Consider the following 20301-nt stretch of genomic DNA (forward strand, 5'->3'; position numbering starts at 1 on the left):
GCTCTTCGTAGACGGGCTCTGCTAAAACCCAGATAACACAAATGCACACCCAAAACATTACATTACACATTACAGAACATGGTCAAAACACACTTTTCTCTAGGACAGATGATTTAGAAATGACTATGGTTTTTAATAAAACGTGAAAGAATAAGTGGTGCCCACTAAAAGGTTTAATTACAACTAAATCTGGGTTTACAAAAATAACACAATGACAACATGTTTGACTATTTTAGTTATGGGTTTTTATACATATTCTGTAAAAACACCTAAAAGCAAAAATCCTATCAGACGGGGGACCCTGGGACCAAGTCTGATCAAATGGGGGTCTAATTTGTGTCAGTTTAGGAGTCCTTCGTGTGAAAACGTTTAGGATCCACTGGCCTAAATCACACCCACTGAAATGTTGCTGCAAATATCTCACCAATATTGAACATGTTCCTTTTGTTAAATGAAAAGATACAGTATACAGTTGTTATAAACTTTAATCAAGGCTTCTGAACATATTCCATGATCAGTGATGGCAATGAAAAGTACAATGAATAAATATAGAAACAATAACATAACTACAAACTGAGTCAAACAAAGTACTGGTAATGTTGGGGTGTAAAGTGCCAAACAACACACATTGAGTAAAAAAAAAACAGTCAGACTCCTCGCATTAAATCAAACCTGGGTCTGATAACATCTGTTGGGTTTGTTTTAACCTCCTGGGAGCCTCAGACGGGTGGGGTTACCACCCACATCACGACAAATTCAGAAAGAATCAGATCAGGTAGTAAACACATAAACTCCTATTAGGTATCCTGTGGGTTTTTTGAGCTAAAATCCTTATAATAATAGAGTCCCTGTTTCAAATTCCAGCAGTTAAACAGATGTTAAACAAGCCAAAACAAAGGAAATTAGGGAGAAAAGAAAGCAAAAAGATTTATGGTACAAAATGTAAGAGGTTGAAACATTATTCTAGCAGCTGTTTGAGGCGATCAGCAGTGCAAAGTTCATGTCTTGTGTAAAGTATTTCATAAATCGACAGCATGCAGGATTGGCCGGTGACATAGAACTCATATTCTGTACTTTTAAAGCAGTCGCTTGCCCTATTGATCATATTACTGCTTATCTTTTTCTCTGACTAAGAAGAAGACTCCTGTTCCTGAAATTTGGATTTTGAATATGTGTGGTCCTCCATGTTTCCTTCTTCAAACTTGCCGGGGCCAGGAAGCTACGATACCCATTAGCAGCATTAGCAGCACCTGTGAGTTTATCATGTGACAGGGAAAGCGTGAAAGGCGGAGCAGTATGTCCTGTATGTCCCTTACCGGCTAACGTATTTCAAGATGGAGCATGAATATGGAGCGTCTACCCCAGTTCATGCAAATGCAAATGTAAAATTTCAAGCCAAGAGGAATACTTGGAATTGATGGTGGTGATAAATCTTCATGAAAAAGGACAAGTTTGCGAACGGGCAACACAGATTTTGATAATGAACAACTAAAAACATTACACACTGGACCTTTAAGGGTTTACTCCAGAAATGACATACTGTACTTATGTTGTGTTGGGGGACTTGTGAGAGACAAAAAGAAAAGAAAATTTTAAAGCACCAGAGGCCGAGATATCCTGACTTTTTAGTATGAGTCAGGCTTAAAACTTTGTGGATACTACACTTCCCAAAATGCAACTCAGTAGAATCTTTCATTAGAACCTCTCTGCCTGCTAAATTCTCACACACTCAGTTTGTAACCAAGTCTTTCAGCTACACATTTAAAGGCATACTATGCAGTTTCTGTTTTTTTGTCAAACAGCGACGTCGCTGTGGAGTATTTGTATTTAACTTTACCTTTGCTGCTTGTTAGCTCTCGCCAACGAGTGAAAGCCTGACGCGGTCAGTTTCTCGTTTTCTTTTCCTTGACTCCTCCAACAGCGCTTTCTTCGTTTTCTTCGTCGACTCTGCCATGATTCACGTCTGAAATGCGTGCTAGTGTCTTCCATAGAGGCAGGCTGCTTGTTATATGTTGTTGATGTATGTGACGTCGTGCCGTAAGGCAAGTCGTGAATCTCGCGAGATTTGGCGGGGCGCCACCTCTCAAACCTGCATTGCTGGTTTTGCCAGCGGCGTCCTCCCCTGCTTTGCTATCGGGATGATTCGCCCTACTACAAGTTCGTTTGCCATCAAAATGACTTTGAAGCTGTTATATTAAGGGACAAATCTTGCATAGTGTGCCTTTAATGTCTTACGCAAGTGAGCAGCTGTCAGTCTTTCGAAAGCTTCTACAGAGCCACAGAATACATTTTGTCTTCACAGACTGTGTATTCTCCTCGATACAAGTAAACTGAAAATGATGTGTAAAATCAGAGTTCTCCACCCACACTTTTCCTGTCAGTCTGGGGACATGAACAGCCACGTTGTGAGTCACAAACCTGCATTTCTGAGCTCTTTCTGGAGCTTGTTGTCTCTCCCCACCCATCTGGCACCTTCTGCCAGCAGGCTGAAACAAACCAAATTTAAGTATTTGCAAAAATGATCTGACCCAGGTTTGTAATTATGCAGCTGTTCACTTCAAGTCACAGCTCTGCTCGACAATCAGACAGTTGATCTTCCTCCACCAGGTCTCCGAGAGGCTCTTGAACTTATCAGGCGTCTTCTTCCTCAGAGTCTGGCTCTGTTGCTGGACGCCACAGCTGTCTGTCTGTTGGATGCAGGCCAAGATGGCTGAATCAAAGGTGTCCTTCAGGTTCTTCTGGGTCAGCGCAGAGCACTCTGAAAAGCTCACCACCCCAAGCTCCTGGGCGAGCTGCTGGCCCTCCTCCGTGCCCACCGGCCGCTCCTGGTTATGCGCCAGCTGAATCAGCACCTGGACGTCCTCCCTCAGGTCCAACTGGGTGCCGACAAGGACCAGGGGCGCGGTGGGACAGTGCTGACGGATCTCAGGAACCCACTTCTCCATAAGGCTGCGGAAAGAGCAGGGACGCACCACGCTGTAGCAGAGAAGGAAGACATCGGCGTTCTTGTAGCACAGAGGTCGGAGGCGCTCCAGCTCGTCCTTCACAAGGCAAAGCCGGAAGCAGAGAGGCCAGGTAAGAATATAAACTTACAGGACAAGGCTTATTCTATGTCTGATTTTCAAGAAAACCCATGAAAAAGAGCAAAGACAACATTGTGTCTCTCGATGCTTACTCACCTAATCAGTCTGTTTAGTTTCATTTTTAAAAACATCTCAGTAATTTCACAGCTGGTTGGTTGTTTTAGCTGTATTGTATTATTCTCCTTTTTTTATTCATTGTGTAAGGAAGACTGGCAAAGCAAGCTTTTCATTGCATGGTGTAAGATGTCTTTACTTTGCATATGACAATAAACCTCTTGAATCTTGAAATAGTGCATTTGTTAGGGACTATTTTCAGCGGCCGATCAATACACATTTGGTGTTCTAGTATGCATTTGTGGCAGCAAGAAGGTGTGTGTGTGGGTTTGAGTTAAAATGAAGTACTGCGTGTGTGTGTGTGTGTGTGTGTGTGTGTGTGTGTGTGTGTGTGTGTGTATCCGTGTGTGCGTGTGTGCATGTGTGTATGTATGTGTGTGTGTGTGTGTGTGTGTGTGTGTGTGTGTTCATAATGAAGGAACACGTCAGCCAGTACAACAGTGTGGCTCACTGCTGTGTTTTTAATGGAGCTCTATGGCACAAAGGAAGAAGATATATCAGACTGTGATACACGTGACACAATACTTGTCAGTAGAGACGTTCATTGTTGGTTGTTTTGGTCATTCGTGGAATTAGTTGACAATAAGTAAATATAGAATATCATCAGCTTCATACTTTGACATCTTACTGAGTCCCCACTACTTCAACCAAAAGAGGGCAATGGAGCACAGGGTGATAGAGGGGGCAAAACTTCCAAATAACAAACTTGGAATTTTCCTGCAGGGGGCGATGTAAGATGTGGAGTTACAGGACTACTTGTCACTGGGAGGCAAATTAGACTAAAGGGGGTCTTAAAGGATTTCAGTCCCGGACAAAAAGTAGGCTGCAGGGGGGGAAACCAACACAAACACAACAAGAACTGCACATGTTTAAGAGTAACAGCAAATAGTTAGTGATCACTGATGACTTACATTGATTGGTCCATCAACCAGCCCCCATTTCTGAAGTGACAAAACAGGACGAGAGTGAAATGCAAACAGAAGTGTAGCTGAGTGGTTAGAAATCCACTCAGGGAACCTAAAGTGCATGCACCTGTTATACAGCTGCCACATGTTCAGGTATGTTAAGTGTTAGTTTGTTTATTTAGGATAATATTTCAACTCTGAAAGAGAGAAAGTGCAGCTCACCTGTCCAGCCATGTCACAGAGCTGCAGTCTCACTGGTTTTCCGTCGACCACAACCATCACTGAGAAGATAAAGAAAGCAATTAAAGAAAGTAAAGAATAAGCTACATCAGTCTCTCTATGAGGTAGATAAAAGCGGCCATGGACACCATCAGGCTTTAAAACGGACAACATTGTGTAGCTAACTTAAAGAAAAACTAATTATTCAAAAGCTTTAAACGTTAACTTCCAGGTGTGCGTGAAACGTGTGCGTAACGCTCAAAATCAGCTACGTTAATGTCAGACATTACCGGTAAAGTTGTCAAACGCTGTTGGAACATATTGTGTCGGGTATCCGTTGGTGGTGTAGCTGACAATGAGGCTGGTCTTGCCCACCGCTCCGTCTCCAACCAGGACGCAGTTCACCTTGCGCTCAGGTGCGGACCCGGGCCGCCGGCGCTTCGCGTTCAGAGGGAAGTCCCGGTTCTTTAAGCGCCGAATTGGGACCGGGGGACTGTCCATCCCGCACATCGGTTCCGACACACGACATGGCTTTTGCTTCCCGACATCCTGAGGAAGCATGGCTCTGCATTCAGATAAAAACACGGATTTGTTTTCTGTCGGTTCAGAATCGTTGGAGACTCCCTGCGCGCTCCATCTCCATGACAGCTCACGAGTTTCTGCTGCTGTTTTAAGTGTGTAAACTGCAAAGCATAAGCATAAAGCGCCTCTGACGATATTTGGCTGTGTTTCGTGAGAACCGTGGCAGAGATTTGAAGCGAGCAGTGGCACAGCCGTCGGGTTTCTCCGCTCAGCAGGAGCTCCTGATTGGCATTCTCCCTACATCTGCTGTGGCACTGTGATTCCTAAGAGGCTTACCGAGCAGAGCACCATATGAGGCTCCAGAGATTTCCAAGTGAAATGAACTAAGCTTACTGGAAACCTTTATCCCTTAGAGTGGAATATACAGCATGTCTCCCTCTTAAGCCAATTAAAAGATGTAGAAATAGAACTTTCATATTGATTGCTGATTTGTACATTTTGTTGAGTATATTTCTGCAACAGGGGCCAACAATAAATAAATACGTTAACTTTAGTCCCTTTTAAATCATAAAAACCCATGGAGAGGGATTACATGCAGTGCAGCTGTCTACCAACCGTGTTGTTTTTTTTTTTTAATAGATTATATTTAACTACAAAAATCTTCCCAGATTGAGCTCCTTGAGACAAAATCTGCTCCTTCTGCCAAGAAGGCTACATCTGAATAATGGTAAAATAAACAAGTGAATAGCCTACATTTCAATAACACAATATTGTGGGTTTTGTTTTACTTTATCATTTTGACTCACTGCTTCGGTCCTAAAACATCCATTCATTCAATCAAACAGCCCCGTGTTTCACCTCCACCAGGCTGGATATTGGAAGATATGTGGCGGTGATGTGGCGGACTGACGCGCCCTAGCGGTGGAATCACGACAGCTGTGGGGACTGAAGACGGAGGAGTGGATGCAACATGAATCATCAATCATGAGAGAGAGAGAGAGAGAGAGACTGGAGCTAAGAACAGATTGGAACATCAAAAGAGAGAAGAGGCTGCAGTAAACACAAATCTCAAGCCAACAAGGAAGGGGAACAAAAGGATTTCTGGGTTAAGTGTATTGTTTTTACGGACCGTCATCAAACAAGAAATGAATGAGTAACGCAAACAAAATACACAGCTTCATAGTTTCCTAATCCAGCTATTTAGTGGTCTCTGACATGTGAGGGAATTTAATGATGTGGGGTTTTTGAGGGCGGAAACAGCTTCACTACAAATGTGACCCTTTTGACACTGTATAAGAACTTTCCTCTTGTTAAGGTGTACACACCTCTGGAACTGCTTTCTTGAGCATCTCTGGACACTTAAAATCTCTGAAACAGACAGGACTCCTTGATTATTTGACAGTTAGCAGCTCTTTCAGGCATCCACCACAGCCATCCTGTGCGATTCATTGGCCTTTTACATTTTTTGGATAATTATATGACATAAAATGCCAATTTAGTATGAAGAATTTAATATAGAAATATCCCGGTTTTACAGAACTTGCAGTTGTCATGTAGGAACCTTAATCACTGAAGAAGATTACAGGCCTGATATATTTAAGTAATCTGGTTTTATTCTCTCATTGTAGACAATAGGAGTAAAAAGAATCATGAAACCGAGAGAGCAGTGTGTGTATGTATGTATGTGTGTGTGTGTGTGTGTGTGTGTGTGTGTGTGTGTGTGTGTGTGTGTGTGTAGCCATTTGTACCCTCAGTTCATAAATAAATGTGCTACAAATACATTTTCCTGACTTGACAGGTTGCATGTAAGAACTAGATATAACCTTGGACGATTGTGCCTCTCCTTCCGTTTGAAGATGTGAGGCATCCGCAGGGAGAGAATCAGTGTGTGTGTGTGTGTGTGTGTGTGTGTGTGTGTGTGTGTGTGTGTGTGTGTGTGTGTTGTGTGTGTGTCTGTGTGTGGGGGAGGCAGAATGTGTTGCCATGCATTAAACAGCACCTAAAAAACACCAGTGAGTGGGAGTTAAAACCACACGCACAAGCAAAGAACCAGACACCTTTTCACACACACACACACACACACACACACACACACACACACACACACACACACACACACACCAGCTCCACCATGTGTAGATGCCAGCGTGTCATTAAATTGTCAAGTCTATCCAAATGTCTACCTTAGCCTGCTGTTATCCGATGTACCAGCACATTTAGTTTGGGTTATATTTGCCTCAGAGATTGAATTATTTACAAAAAAAATCCCTGTTTTCCCCAGTTTTCACTCTGGCCTATTGTCTATCAAACACAAACTTTATTTCTTTTAAAGTGCTACTGTAGACCATGTGGCTACAAGGTAATAACAGAAGAAGAAAAAATTAACATTTTTCTGAAATTTGTTCTTTGTGCTTTTTGTACTTGCACATTTTGTAGTGTTCCTTTCTTTAACTTATATCTAATTCGTTTGTGTCTCGTTTGCTTTTTGCGTGTGTAATACTGCGCATACAAAAAAATAGAATACTGTACATACATTTAAAGAATTAACCCTTTAAATAGAGGCCTATTTCATGTGCAGAAATCTTTTGATAATCATTTGAAATCACTTGTATATGCTTGTTTGTACTTCTACTGTATACTTATACAGGACTCTCTTTGACATAATGCAATCCTAACCTGAGCATTAACCTAAGACTTATTCTAACCTTAAACCAAAAACCAAGCCTTTACACTCAGCACGCCTTTAAAGAAGTGAGGTCTGCTAAAAAGAAAAATGCCCTCACTTCCCAACAAAAAATGTCCTCACTCTCAACATCTCGAACTGAAGTTGTTCCTCATAAAGAAAGAAAAAGACATACGAGAGCAAACTGTCTTTCCGCTCTTCGACAGCGTTAAATCTGATAAAAATAATCTTTAACCAGGCGCTGACATTGCTGCTTAACGGGATTAACGAAAGAGTCAGAGTGAAAAACAACAGAGATCTACAAAGTCTGTGAATGGAGACATCAGGTTGCCCCTGCTCCAGAAGCTGGCACAAAACCCATAAACCCTGTCAACACACACACACACACACACACACACACACACACACACACACACACACACACACACACACACACACACACACACGTAACATACAAAGCTATTCTCCTCATGTACAAACTGTTTCCCTCCTCCTCTTCCAACATCTGATAAACTAGACACCTAATCAGAATATTTGAGGGACCCAGGGCCTCCTATTGGAGTTTTCAGACCAGGCAAATACATTAACTCAATTTAGAGTTTGGGATTAAGGACCCACCCCTCCCCCCTTTATATCACACACGCATGCACGCACACACACACACACACACACACACACACACACACACACACACACACACACACATATATAGATACAAACACACAGCATCAACCCTCCTCCTCTGCCTTTTCTCCTTCTCTCATCTCTCTTTTTGATGGGATCAGCTGAGTGCAACATTCTCCTCTTCTTCCCCTGCACCCTCTCTGTCTCTCTCCCCCTCTCTCTCTCTCTCTCCCTTGGGGGACCGGGGTGCTCGGACTCTATAGTTATGGGCCGGGGCCATCTGTCACCGTGCGCATTCACGCAGCCACCAGAAGGCCGCAACATGTGCAGATTTAAATGGAGAACCCAACTTTCCCAGGACACACAGGCCTGACCCCGGCAGCCGCGGCAACCTACCCCCACCCCCCCCTCCCTCCCCATCACCCCGTGCCTCCATCCTCCTCCTCTTCTCTCCTCCGTCCCACGACCATCACCACCACTACCACCATCCAGCATCCCTAAAACCCAGACCCCACCCACCTGCCACACCCTCCTCCAACACCACATCCACCAAGAAATACTGTCTGCATGTGAATCAGTAAATTAGAGCCACCCCACCCAACCTCCTGGACCAATCGTCCTCCCCCAAACACACCCAACTAAGTGTGTGTATGGTAATGGCTGCGAGGCGTGCACAAGCACCTTCTTCACACACAATGATGGATTTCCACCTTATGTAGCAGCTGATGGTGAAAGGGGAGGTGATGGAGGAGGGGGAGGAGATGGGGATGAGGGCAACCCCTGGTGGATGTGTGAGAAAGAGAAAAATCAGCTGATTGGTAAAATTGATTGTGAAGGAGAGAGGGAAAGGAAGAAGAGGAGAGAGTGTGTGTGTGTGTGTGTGTGTGTGTGTGTGTGTGTGTGTGTGTGTATATGTGTGTGTGTGTGTGTGTGTGTGTGTGTGTGTGTGTGTGTGTGTGTGTTCTTGTTTAACTATATTCGTGGGGTCCAAAAACCAGGAATACAGTATACTTGTGGGGTCTGGACAGCTTTGTGGGGCCAAAATGCTGGACCCCACAACTTTAAAGGGCTGTTTGAGGGTTAAGACTTGGTTATAGGATTAGGGTTAGAATTAGGTTATGGTTAGGGTGAGGGTAAGGGTTAAGGTTAGGCATTTAGTTGTGTTGGTTAAGGGGCTAGGGAATGCATTATGTCAATGACGGGTCCCCACAAAGATAGTGCCACGCACTATGTGTGTGTGCGTGTGTGTTGGGCAGCAGTGCGAGTGTGTTTTGTGGTTGCGAGGAGGGTTGGATGAGGGGGGGCGAGGGGTGGGAGGGTAACAGGATTGGTCTTGTCTGTGGGACCCACGGTGAGGACAATGGGACCGGCGGGGGTGGGGCGAGTGTCACACACTTTTGCTTTGTGGCTCGGTCAACAGGCGTGTGCCACGGGTGTCGTCTCGCCTCCCCTCGCCTGCTGTCCGACTCCGGGGAAAGCACCGGCAGCCATGAGAACCAGGGCCCTGGGCCCTTTAATGAGGGGCGTGCTGTTTCTTATCAAAGATGGACAAGCCATCATTACAATCATCATTAGAAGCTGCACAATGGAGCACGCCTCCCTTAGCTATGGATGGGAAAATCCTCCTACAGAGCTGCGGCGGTGGTGGGGGATGAAATAAACAAAAAAAGAGCACAAAAAGTCTCAGTGAATGTGTGTTTTTAGTGAATCTGCAACAGTTACGTCTGGCGAGGCAGCACGGATCATTCAAGAAAGATTTCAACTTTGATTAAACATGAACAGTGACATACAACTTTAAACCTACAAATGCACTTATTTGTCCTGGAACAGGGAGCCATCTTCTGTTGCTCTTTCTGAGATGTCCTTCTCTTATTAGGTCGAGTTTTTCATTAACCGAATTGAGGGTCTGATGGCGTGTTCAGGTCATTCGGGACTGGTGGTAGGACTGGTATTTGATGAATTTATGATGACGACTTTGGAGCGTTTACATCACAAGACAGCTCAAGATATATGAGTGCAGAGTTGGTTCTGTGAGGGTTAATTAAATTTGGGCTTAATTACCTTGAACGTCAGACTTTGGCTGACGTAGAGCGTCCCTTTTTGTTAGCTTTTTCAGACAAAGCATGAACCTGGTAAAAGGATTGGATACAATTAATCAATTCAAGTAATAGCATGCTCTGTGACAATACAGACCCAGATCTCAACCCAATTAAACATTCACTATTGGAGATTGGACAGTGCTCTCTAAGCCCTAACCTTAGCCATCATTAAAACTGGGAATATCTTTGGGAAGAATGGCGTTTATCTATCCAGTAGAGCTCCACAGACTTGAGGAATCTATGCCAAGAAGCACTGAAGCTGTTCTGGAGGTTCATCTGGAGGCCTAACGCCTTATTAATACACTTTATGTTGGTATTTCTTTTAATTTGTCTCCCATTTCATGGATTTAGACTCGTCTTCTTGGTCATCCAATAGCAATGCACGGCACAGTATACTCCTGAATAGATGGAGGTGCATGTAAAAGAGATGGATAGAATTGATCTGACTAGATAAGCACCGCGTCAGTGTTTGCATAATGAAAGACGACCTTTGCTACTTTTATGTTTTATGGTTTGAGTCTAAAGGTTAGAGTCTAAATGAGATCGTATAGGATACAAACGTCTTCTTAAGTGCTGACAGTGGAGTCAGTGAAAGAAAGTGAAAGTTCAACTATTAAAATCTCCTTCGACTTGGAAGAATTGAGAAGGAATTTGCAGCTGGGATCTTTGAAGTGAACAAAAAGGACCGTTGTGGACCTTCCAGTCCAGCATCAACAATCAAGCTTCCTTTTTTTCCTTCTGAATCACAGCTACAAACTGCAGTAAGTTTTGCACCTTCACACAAAAATTAAAATCTCTCCTTCTATCATTCAGTGCTCTGTGTGAGTCGCTCTGAAGGGGCTGGGAGTCACATTCGTCCAGGTTACCGTGTCGTGCACCGTAACCCTGCTCCGAGAATGGTCATCATTAATTATCGGCCAAAAAACATGTTGCTCCGCTGTGGCCTTTCTCAAGAGTCTCCTCCAAGTTCTTTTTAATGCTCTCCACTGGCCTGTGGCCCTGGCCGCAGGGAGCATTGTCATGGTGCTGAAGGTGGAGGGTATACTGGGAGGAGGTGTGTGTGTGTGTGTGTGTGTGTGTGTGGGGGGAGGAGGAGGAAGAGGAGGGGGGGCATGATGCTGCAGCAGTGGCAGCTGGCGGCCCAGCTTGCAGGGGCCATCTCTTCACAATGGAGAGCCTTCCCCCTGGGGCCAGTGATTTAGGACAGGGCTCTCTGGACAGGCCCCTGGAGAGCAGGAGAGAGGACACTGGCTTTGGAGGAACGCACCCTCCCTCATTCCCTCCCTTCCTCCCACCTCTACCTCCCCTCCTTCGCCTTGTCTTGTCCTCTAAAGCTTCCCTGCTGGTTCCCTTGCCCCCCCCCCAGCTCCTCCACACACACTCCCGACACCCTCCCCTCATCCCACCGTGGCTAAGCTCTCTCCTGGGACGAGCAGCCCGGCCTCTGCACGGGGAGCATTCCTGAGGTGTAGCACGCTAACGCTAGCCGGACACAATAGGGGGGGAGGGGGGGTGGGGGCAACAACAGGTGCGTGTGGATCCTCTGTCGTCCAGCGGCAGCTGAGAGATAGGGACGGGGGCTATTATGGCGCCATTATCCGCCGCTGCTCTACCGGTGGGCTGTTGGGACCTCTTTCCTCGAACAAAAACAAGGCTTTTTATGTGTAACCTGGTCTTGTACCCACCCTGATCCAACAAGCCTCTCTTTCATCCTCCTACCCCAGCTAGCACCTGCCACCCCCGGGCCCTCCAAACCAACCCCAACGGCCACTTATCCCAAGACAGGATTCAATTCAATCGAACCCCAACTGCAAGAAAACCTGAGCCCACTTGTTTAAAACACCCACCACTTATATGCACCATATTGGAGCCATAGAAATTATCCAGGCAGCAGCCACCTCTGTACGTCACCCAGACCCCCCCCCCCCCATGCTCCCTCCCTCCTCTGTCCCTCTGAATTATGTTATGTCTCAAATGAGCAGTCATACAGCAGATTGTGTGGTGCAGCCACTTGATATAACTGGTGACAATGCCTCTAACAGAGCGAGTGTCCTGGGGGGATAGGCAGTATTTGGTTACTGCATCCCTGATCTCTCCCCATTGTGGTCGGCTCCGGGTCCCATGGAAGGTTGAAAGGGGGTTCAGGGAGGGGGACATGTGCGCATATGTGGGCCCACAACGCAGGTGCCTACATCTGTTCATTTCTGGGCAGATGCTCATGGTTGTAGAGATAGAGAGGGAGAGTTAGGGGGAGAGAGAGAGAGAGAGAGAGAGAGAGAGAGAGAGAGAGAGAGAGAGAGAGCGAGAAGGGGGAGGGGAGGGGGACTTCCTCCATTTACTCTCTCATCATTCATACTGGTGATTAAGCCTAGATGGAACAAAACTAGAGTAGAGAGTAGAAGGGTGACAAATGGAGAATTGCACTTCTTCTGGGCCCCAAAAAAGGATGCAATATCACCCATGTGTCAAATAAAAAAAATGGATTTTTCTCTGGGGTTGTTTGGAGTCAACCCCTTTAGCACCACAACCTTTGTATCAACAGTTTGTGTTGGCCCTTTCCTGTTGCAACATAACACAAAACCAGATCCATCGATGTAGAAATGTTTTTTCCAGTTTGTTGTGAAAGATGTTGACTGACCTGATCTGGTGCTGAAACCATTAGTAGATTCGGTTTTCATCAGTTTTGATAACAAATTAATTGTTGAATCATTTATCAAGCACGAAATGTCAAACATTTGCTGTGTCCAGCTTCTCAAATATGAGTTATTCCTTACTGTGTGTGTTTTATTGTTTCACGTTTGATTGGAAATCTTTGCGTTTCGGACTTTTGGTCCACGAAACAAATAGTTTAAAAGACGTTGCCTTGGGCTCTGAGATATTGTTTTTTCTGACATTTTATAGCTTAACCAATGAAAAGATTCATTAAAAAATTAAAAATAATTGATAGTTGAAATACCCCAATTGGAGTGCTAACTGCAATCTCAACATAAGTGATGGACATCGCTAATGCTCTTGGGAGCAAATCTCTACAGCCAGGTTCCAAAATCTGCCGGAAAACCTGAAACCAGAGAAGTGGAGGCTGTTATAGTAGCAGATTAACCTCCAATTAGGTGTTCAACAATCACTTGTGGGTGTCCACATACTTTTGTGTTTATATTACAGGTGACTGCACGTTAAAAGTTCAGTAGAAGAAAAGATAAGTCATTTTATTGGGTTTGATTTCTTTATTGTATTGAGGTACAATAAAATCATTAATCTTATCTTATCCTCTCCTTTACTTTTATTATTTACAGACAGACAGTAACGTAATGGTTGTTATCTTCGTCGTCGTCAATGAATCATTTTTCAGCCTGCAGCCATACTGTAAGTGCCCATTTCCTGTAAATCACATCAGATGACAGAGGTGACAAATGATATGAATGCAGCCAAATTATAGACTGTGAGTCTTTGAGCATTTAAACATCAGCATATCATGCAAATTTTAGCAAGGAAACGTTTACTATCTCAGTTTAGCATGCTAAAATCGGCTAATTAGCAAGGCTGAGGCTGATGGGATTAGTTTTAAAGGTATTTGGCAATAAACCAAAGTACTGGACCAAATTAAGTTTGGAACTGATGATAGCGCTAGATCAAAAGTCAGAGGATCAAAGTTATTACAATTCTTCCTAAGGGGGACATGAATGTCTGAAGCAAACTTCATGGCAATCCATCCAATAGTTCTTGAGACATTTCACTCAAAACTACAAGAGTCCACCTCAAAGTAAGGAGGATTCATCCTCTGGGGACCATGAATGTCTGTACAAACTTTCATGGCAATCCATCCATAGTTGTTGAGACATTTCACGCAAAACTATAAGAATCCACCTCAAAGTCAGTAGGATTCATCCTCTGGGGACCATGAATGTCTGTAAACTTTCATGGCAATCCATCCATAGTTGTTGAGACATTTCACGCAAAACCACAAGAGACCACCTCAAAGTCAGTAGGATTTATCCTCTGGGGACTATGTGTGAAGCAAACTTCATGGTAATCCATCCAATAGTTCTTGAGACATTTCACTTAAAACTACAAGAGTCCACCTCAAAGTCAGTAGGATTCATCCTCTGGGGACCATGAATGTCTGTACAAACTTTCATGGCAATCCAGTCAGAGTTGTTGAGATATTTCAGTCTGGGCCAAATTGTTATGGTCCTGACACACCAACCTGATAATTGGCCGTTGGAGAGTCTGGCGAGGTCAGTGACTCGAGTCTGTTCGGCGTGTTCCGTGCCGTCGTCCGTCGGCCTTCATTTTGGCCGAACTGACTTGCTGGATCAGAGAGTGGGCAGTTGGACTCAATGAGTCAATGGTGGAGTGCTAGCCCTTGACTAGCGAATCAGCGCACTTATGTTAGCGTGACGAACAGCCTCTCAAAATCTGACGAAAATCTTTCCAACTGACCTTTGTCGATCTGAAATGAAGACAGATTCAGCAACTGCATGGCCTATTTCTCGCTTAAAATGTTTTCAGAAACACATTTCGGTGAACTATCTTCGTAAAATATGAGATTGTATTCTGAATGAGCCGCCATTATGCTTGGATGTAAAATCTGGGAGCAGCCAGACCCACGCGACACGTTCGTCCAATCAGCTGACGGTTTTAATTTTTTTGGGGCGACAATACAGATTAGCACCGCCTGCTGTTATGGAGTATGTATTATGTTGCTGTATTACGTCTCGCGCATGCGCAGAACGTACGCTCAAGTCGGCGTCGCTTCGGTGTGTTCCGAGGCACTTTTTTGACCAACTCGGGGAGACTGATCAGTCCGACTGCCTTTCCTCCTGACGGTCGGCTGTCGGGTTGGTGTGTCAGGGGCTTTAGGCCGACTGACAGACCAACACTGCCATTCCTAAAGCTATGACGCTAGCATGGCTGAAAACACAAAGGTGTTGGTCCACTACAACAGCTTCAGTGCTCCTTGTAATATATTCTCTGCTGGAAGGATGTAACACCCTTCTGTTAAAAGATATTCCCTCATTTGGTGGTAAAATGGAGAAAACTGTCTGACATGATGCTCCATAACATCTCCCATAGGTGATCAGGTATAGGCTGAGATCTGGTGATTGTGAAGACCAGAGCAAATGCTTTACATCATTTTCATCAAACCATTCAGCGAGCCCCCACGCTTAGTGGATGGGATCTTTTCTTTTAAGACCTTTTCCTCTTTACCATTTTGATGCAAAATTGAGATCAACAGGGCCTCCTCAGCATTTCCATACATTCACAGAGCATCATGGGATGTAAGCTGCTTAATAGTATCATACAGTGCACCTGTACGGAAGCATCTGCATTTTTTCTTTTAATTTGTGGCCTATATTTATATACTATTCTTATATGGAGTATGGGGACATAATACTTTTCTAAATAAGACATAGATTTAGTAGATATTTCTACACAAACGTGTAAATGTGACGCTCATGGAGCTTACAGTAACTGCATTTGCTTTATAATCCCACAGTTTAATAACCCTACAATATTATTAAAATAACCTAAATACCCAACCATGCGTTTTACCTCATTGATAGAATATATTTCCCATAATAACCTTATAAAACACCAGATTTATTAGGTTTTTTGTTGATGTTTGTTTAACCCTTTATCTCTTCATCATTATAGCAGGCTGATCTCTCATCGACACTAACTTCAGTATTTGTTGTTGCGGTAAAACGTGTCGCTGCACAGTATCAGTTGTTGAATTATCGATTTTATTCATAGGGACCCGCATATGTTGTGGTGCGTCACCCCAGGGTGCGCGGCAGATGTGTTTTCATAAACATTGGCACGCGACTGGCCACGTACAGCTCCCTCTCTTTACCCTTCCCCTAATGACCCCAGTGTCTCTGTGTGCGCGCAAACACACACACGAACCACCCCCTCCCTTCTCACACACACACTTATAACGCGCGCGCGCACACACACACACACACACACACACACACACACACACACACACACACACACACACATACAGGCGCGTCTCTGGGCCCCCCACGTAATTACGGCGGCACTCTTCCCATAAACTTAAGCTCAGCACGTCTCCAGTAACAGCACGTATGCAAATGAGACAGCAGCCCGGACCGGGAGCCGTGATGAGCCGTGGGAAGCCGTGGGGAGCCTGGCGGAGCCCTGAAGAGCCCTGGGGAGCCGCGGATCTGGCTTGTGGCCCCCTCTACCAGCAGCTGGCCACAGTAATCTGATCTGGACACAAAGGAGCCTGTTGATCTGTGCGTTTCAGCAGGTAAAACGGGCGAACCAGACTGGAAGAAGACAGACCAGGTCTAGTCTGAAATCATGGGTCTCGAAAAGATTGAAAGCACTTTTAAAAGGATGATACGCCACATCACGGCAAATATCCTACACAATAAATTAAATTAAAACGGAATTAAATACAGTAAAGCACCCATAAAGTCACTATGGAATCATTTTAATTTTCCATGTGATTATTACAGTCATTTTTCATCACGTTAACGACAGTTTTTAGTGCACAATCGTGATTAAGGACTCGGGGGAAGCGTGCGTAAAAGCATCTCCTGAGAAAGTGCTGATTCAAAACCATTTCCTTGAGGCTTTTCATACGAGCCTACATTTTAGCATGAGTGGCCTCTATGAGACACCCCTCGCTCCCCCTCGTCCTTCTCTCCACCCTCCTCTCAACTCCACCCAACCCTGGCAGTGGTCGGGTGCCTTGCTCCTCCTGCATCATTCAGGAAATGGAACCACCAACCCCTGGCATCATCACAGGGACAACTGCGCTTCACTGAGAGGTGGAAGCTTTCACTGCGGGTGAAGATGTGTCAATATTTCCTTCACTTATGAGATATCAATCAGTGGAAACTAAATCAATTGATACTCACAAAGTAGCAACATCCCTCCTCCCATTCCCCAATCGCAGCTTCATATGATCGATATCGTGTGATGCGCGCCGTGTTTACGTTCCCACGAGTGACCATGTGGTGTCTCATCTTCGGGGACCAAAAAAAAAAAAAGGAGGAAAAAAAAACCCTCCTGGCTTCCCCCTCGCCATATGGCCCCGTAGAGCCCATACCGTTACAGGTCCTTTAACATGCTTCCAGTTGAGTGTAGACGGAGCCCGGTGGACAGAAGCGCATAGAGACGTGCGCTTCAGGCCGGAGGAGGGAGGGAGGGAAGCAGGGAAATTAACGTCGTTTTCTGGATGTGGAAGGGGTGGGGTGGGGTGGGGGTGGGGTAGTTAGTGGCAGATGGCTTGTAAGGGTCTGTCCGCGTCTGAAGGCGTGTCGTGGTCCTCCACTGAAGACCCCCTTCCTCCCTCCCTCCTGCATTCACAATCAATGGAAATTATAGCGCAGAGAATGGATGAATAGTCAGACCCCGAGTCACCCTTTTTTGTTTGGCGCAGCTACTGGTGGGCAGGAGTTAAACTACAGCAGCCCCCTACAGTAGCACTTTAGTTAAACAGTCAGAGCTCAGCCAACAGCTTCTTGGCCAGGAGGGGGGAAAAGGGGGACGGAAAACATACTGTATAGGGACAACTGTGTCTGGACAGAGTTTTTTATTTCAGTTTTACAGCTTGGTCCTGGTTACTTTCAGTTCTGGTTTTAGTTTAGTTTCAGGTTTAGATGCACGTTTAGTCAAACACTTTGATTATCTGCAGTCAAGTGCACAAAAACTGACTGCAAAGTGTACTGATCATGCATTGATTGCTGTATGTGAGTCATAATAGACAATTGGCAAATTATTAAGGTCAGTTATTTTCGGGGGAAGACTTTGTAATCTTTAAGTTTTCCCCATTGTGCCTAGTTTTGTGTGTGTGTGTGTGTGTGTGTGTGACTATGTGTGACTGTGAGTCCAGTGTACAGACTTGTAATGCCTAGTTTGAAGCTTATGGTTCAAAGCTATGATCAATACAAACTACAGGATTATATTGGAGCAGCTCATCATGAATTTACTTAAGTCCAGTTATTTGAAAGGTTCAGTAGCACCGAGCTAAGTTTGGTTCTATATAAAAACTGTATAGAAGCTGTAAAACATTTCTAACTGCCTCCCTTTGAAGACTAAAGAAGTCTCTTCTTTCTCCGAGGGAAAATTGTATTGATTTTTTTTTTGTCACTTAATTGTGATGGTCACGGTTCAGCCGGCGTTTGGTTTGAAAAATAGCCCGGTGTGAAAGGAGAGCTGGACAGGTTTATTAATGGAGGAGGTACTTTGTTTGGTTGTTGCTGCCATTGATTAGAGTTATTAAGTAACTATACGGACATCTACCATTTATGTCACATCAGAAGGGAAGGTACTTTGGATGAGAAAGGGAAAGCATGTCACTTATTTTAGATAGGCGTTCCACCCCCTCCTCCCCTGACAGCCTCGGATCACAGCAGCAGGTAACGAAACGGATACCGGAGAGACGCCCGAAAACATCAGCCGTGACGTACATATCTGAACCCAGTGACGCAATGTACGCGCACGGTACGGTAGCCCGTGTGTTGCTCGTTGCTACAGGCCCCCATTATACAGCAGAAAAAAAAATCACACTTCTAATGAACGACCTAATTAAGAAACAACCCCCCCCCCCACACACACACACACACACACCTCCTGCTCCTTATTCATACGTGCGCGCGCACATGCAAGTGCAGTGCACACACCACCTTCACACAGAGACACAAATAAGACTTTAATGGAGTGTTATTTTCTTTGTGCTGGTCAATATTTAAAGAAGAAAAGAGAAGGAAAAAAAAGCAAATATGCAGTTACGTTTGTTTGATGTGAAGTGAAAAGTGTGTGTGTGTGTGTTGAGTGTATTGTGTATGCGGGCGCGCGCTCAGCGAAGGGAGGCGCGCACACGCTGTTATTGAGGGGAGAGCAGGTGCTGGCCGAATTACCATACAGCTGAGGGGGGGGGGAGGGGGGGAGAGAGAGAGAGAGAGAGAGAGAGAGAGAGAACTTATTCCTTCACCACACACACAATAACAAAAGTCCCCCCTCATGTTGGCCACGCGAGCGACTCCGGTGCGCGCGCGCCCCTTTGCATGCACATACACACACATCCATTTTTTTTCTTCTCATCTTAGCCCGGAGAATGAGAAGAAGGGGAGAGCAAAATGAAAAAGCAGGAGTCCAGCCCCTCAAGTCGTTTACCTCACCACACAGCTCTGCCAAGGAATGCTTTCTTTAGTCTTTTGAGTCGATTCAAAGCTAATTCTTCCCATAACCAGAAATACCAAAATGTAGAGTGTGTGAAGCAGAGAAAGAAAGAGGGAGGAAGAGAAGGAGGAGGAGGCGGAGGGGTGTAAACAATTAACTGAGTCAGGGTTTAACCAAGAAACATTTTTTTTTTTCCGAGAACCTTTGAATCAACTTCAAGCAGTTTCTGGGTTGTTGGTTTATTGGGCACTTTACCAAAACATCTTAAGACGCCAAAAACACAAAGATGTTTGGCCAGTGAGGCAACAGCTGGAGGGACCAAATCAACCACATGCCATTATCCTGTCAGAAGGAAACATGGCGTGTGTAGGCTGTGTGTAACCTTTTACATTCTGGTTCAGTGCAACTTTTTTTGAATCTACAGAGATCGATTGAAACACTTTAATCATTTCATTTAAAGGAAACTACAGTATGATCTCCAAACAACCGCTAAAGTCATCAAAACGTCAATTTGATTTCCTATTAATCTTGTAAATGTTATGGTTAGCCCCTCATATCCAATGAGCTCTCTTAGACCTGTGAATTCATTCAGAGAGATTCGGCTAAATATAACAAAAATGGAGTACAATTTGTATTCATCCCTATTCCTCAACAGGTTATCTGACAATCTTTTCCTCCGCCTGTAGGAGTCTCGCAGTTTTCTTTTGGTTTTGTAATGTTTCACTTCTTATTTGGTCGAAATACTTTCACACGTCTCCATTTTGGGCTCAGATATTAACGCTGTATGTGCTGGAGGGGTAACAGGGAGGCTGTTGGGGTTCTTGCATTGGGATCCCATTGTGGAGAGCCGAGCCAGATTGGGAGGTGAAGTCGGGGAGGAGGAGGAGGAGTGG

At 44.8% G+C, this 20301-nt stretch overlaps 1 protein-coding gene across 1 annotated transcript; it reads right to left on the reverse strand.

Annotated features, from left to right (window-relative positions):
- Positions 1 to 2141: 2141 nt before the first annotated feature.
- On the reverse strand, positions 2142 to 5492 carry LOC116049883 (rho-related GTP-binding protein RhoU-like). The gene is made up of 4 exons (XM_031299927.2): positions 4612 to 5492; positions 4325 to 4383; positions 4109 to 4138; positions 2142 to 3041 (listed from the first exon to the last, which is right to left on the reverse strand). The coding sequence occupies exons 1-4, from the start codon at positions 4880 to 4882 to the stop codon at positions 2553 to 2555; spliced, it is 849 nt and encodes a 282-aa protein (XP_031155787.1). The 5' UTR covers positions 4883 to 5492; the 3' UTR covers positions 2142 to 2552.
- Positions 5493 to 20301: the final 14809 nt, after the last annotated feature.

The sequence above is a fragment of the Sander lucioperca genome, chromosome 4, assembly GCF_008315115.2.
Source record: "Sander lucioperca isolate FBNREF2018 chromosome 4, SLUC_FBN_1.2, whole genome shotgun sequence".
NCBI classification, from domain to species: Eukaryota; Metazoa; Chordata; class Actinopteri; order Perciformes; family Percidae; genus Sander; species Sander lucioperca.

Excerpts from the sequence above, each read along its gene's own strand:
- LOC116049883 (XM_031299927.2), bottom strand. The coding sequence starts at position 4,882 with ATGCTTCCTCAGGATGTCGGGAAGCAAAAGCCATGTCGTGTGTCGGAA. Across the intron at positions 4,384-4,611 it reads AGCGTTTGACAACTTTACCG|TGATGGTTGTGGTCGACGGA; the intron begins GTAATGTCTGAC and ends TTATCTTCTCAG. Across the intron at positions 3,042-4,108 it reads TGGTTGATGGACCAATCAAT|GACGAGCTGGAGCGCCTCCG; the intron begins GTAAGTCATCAG and ends TGCCTTGTGAAG.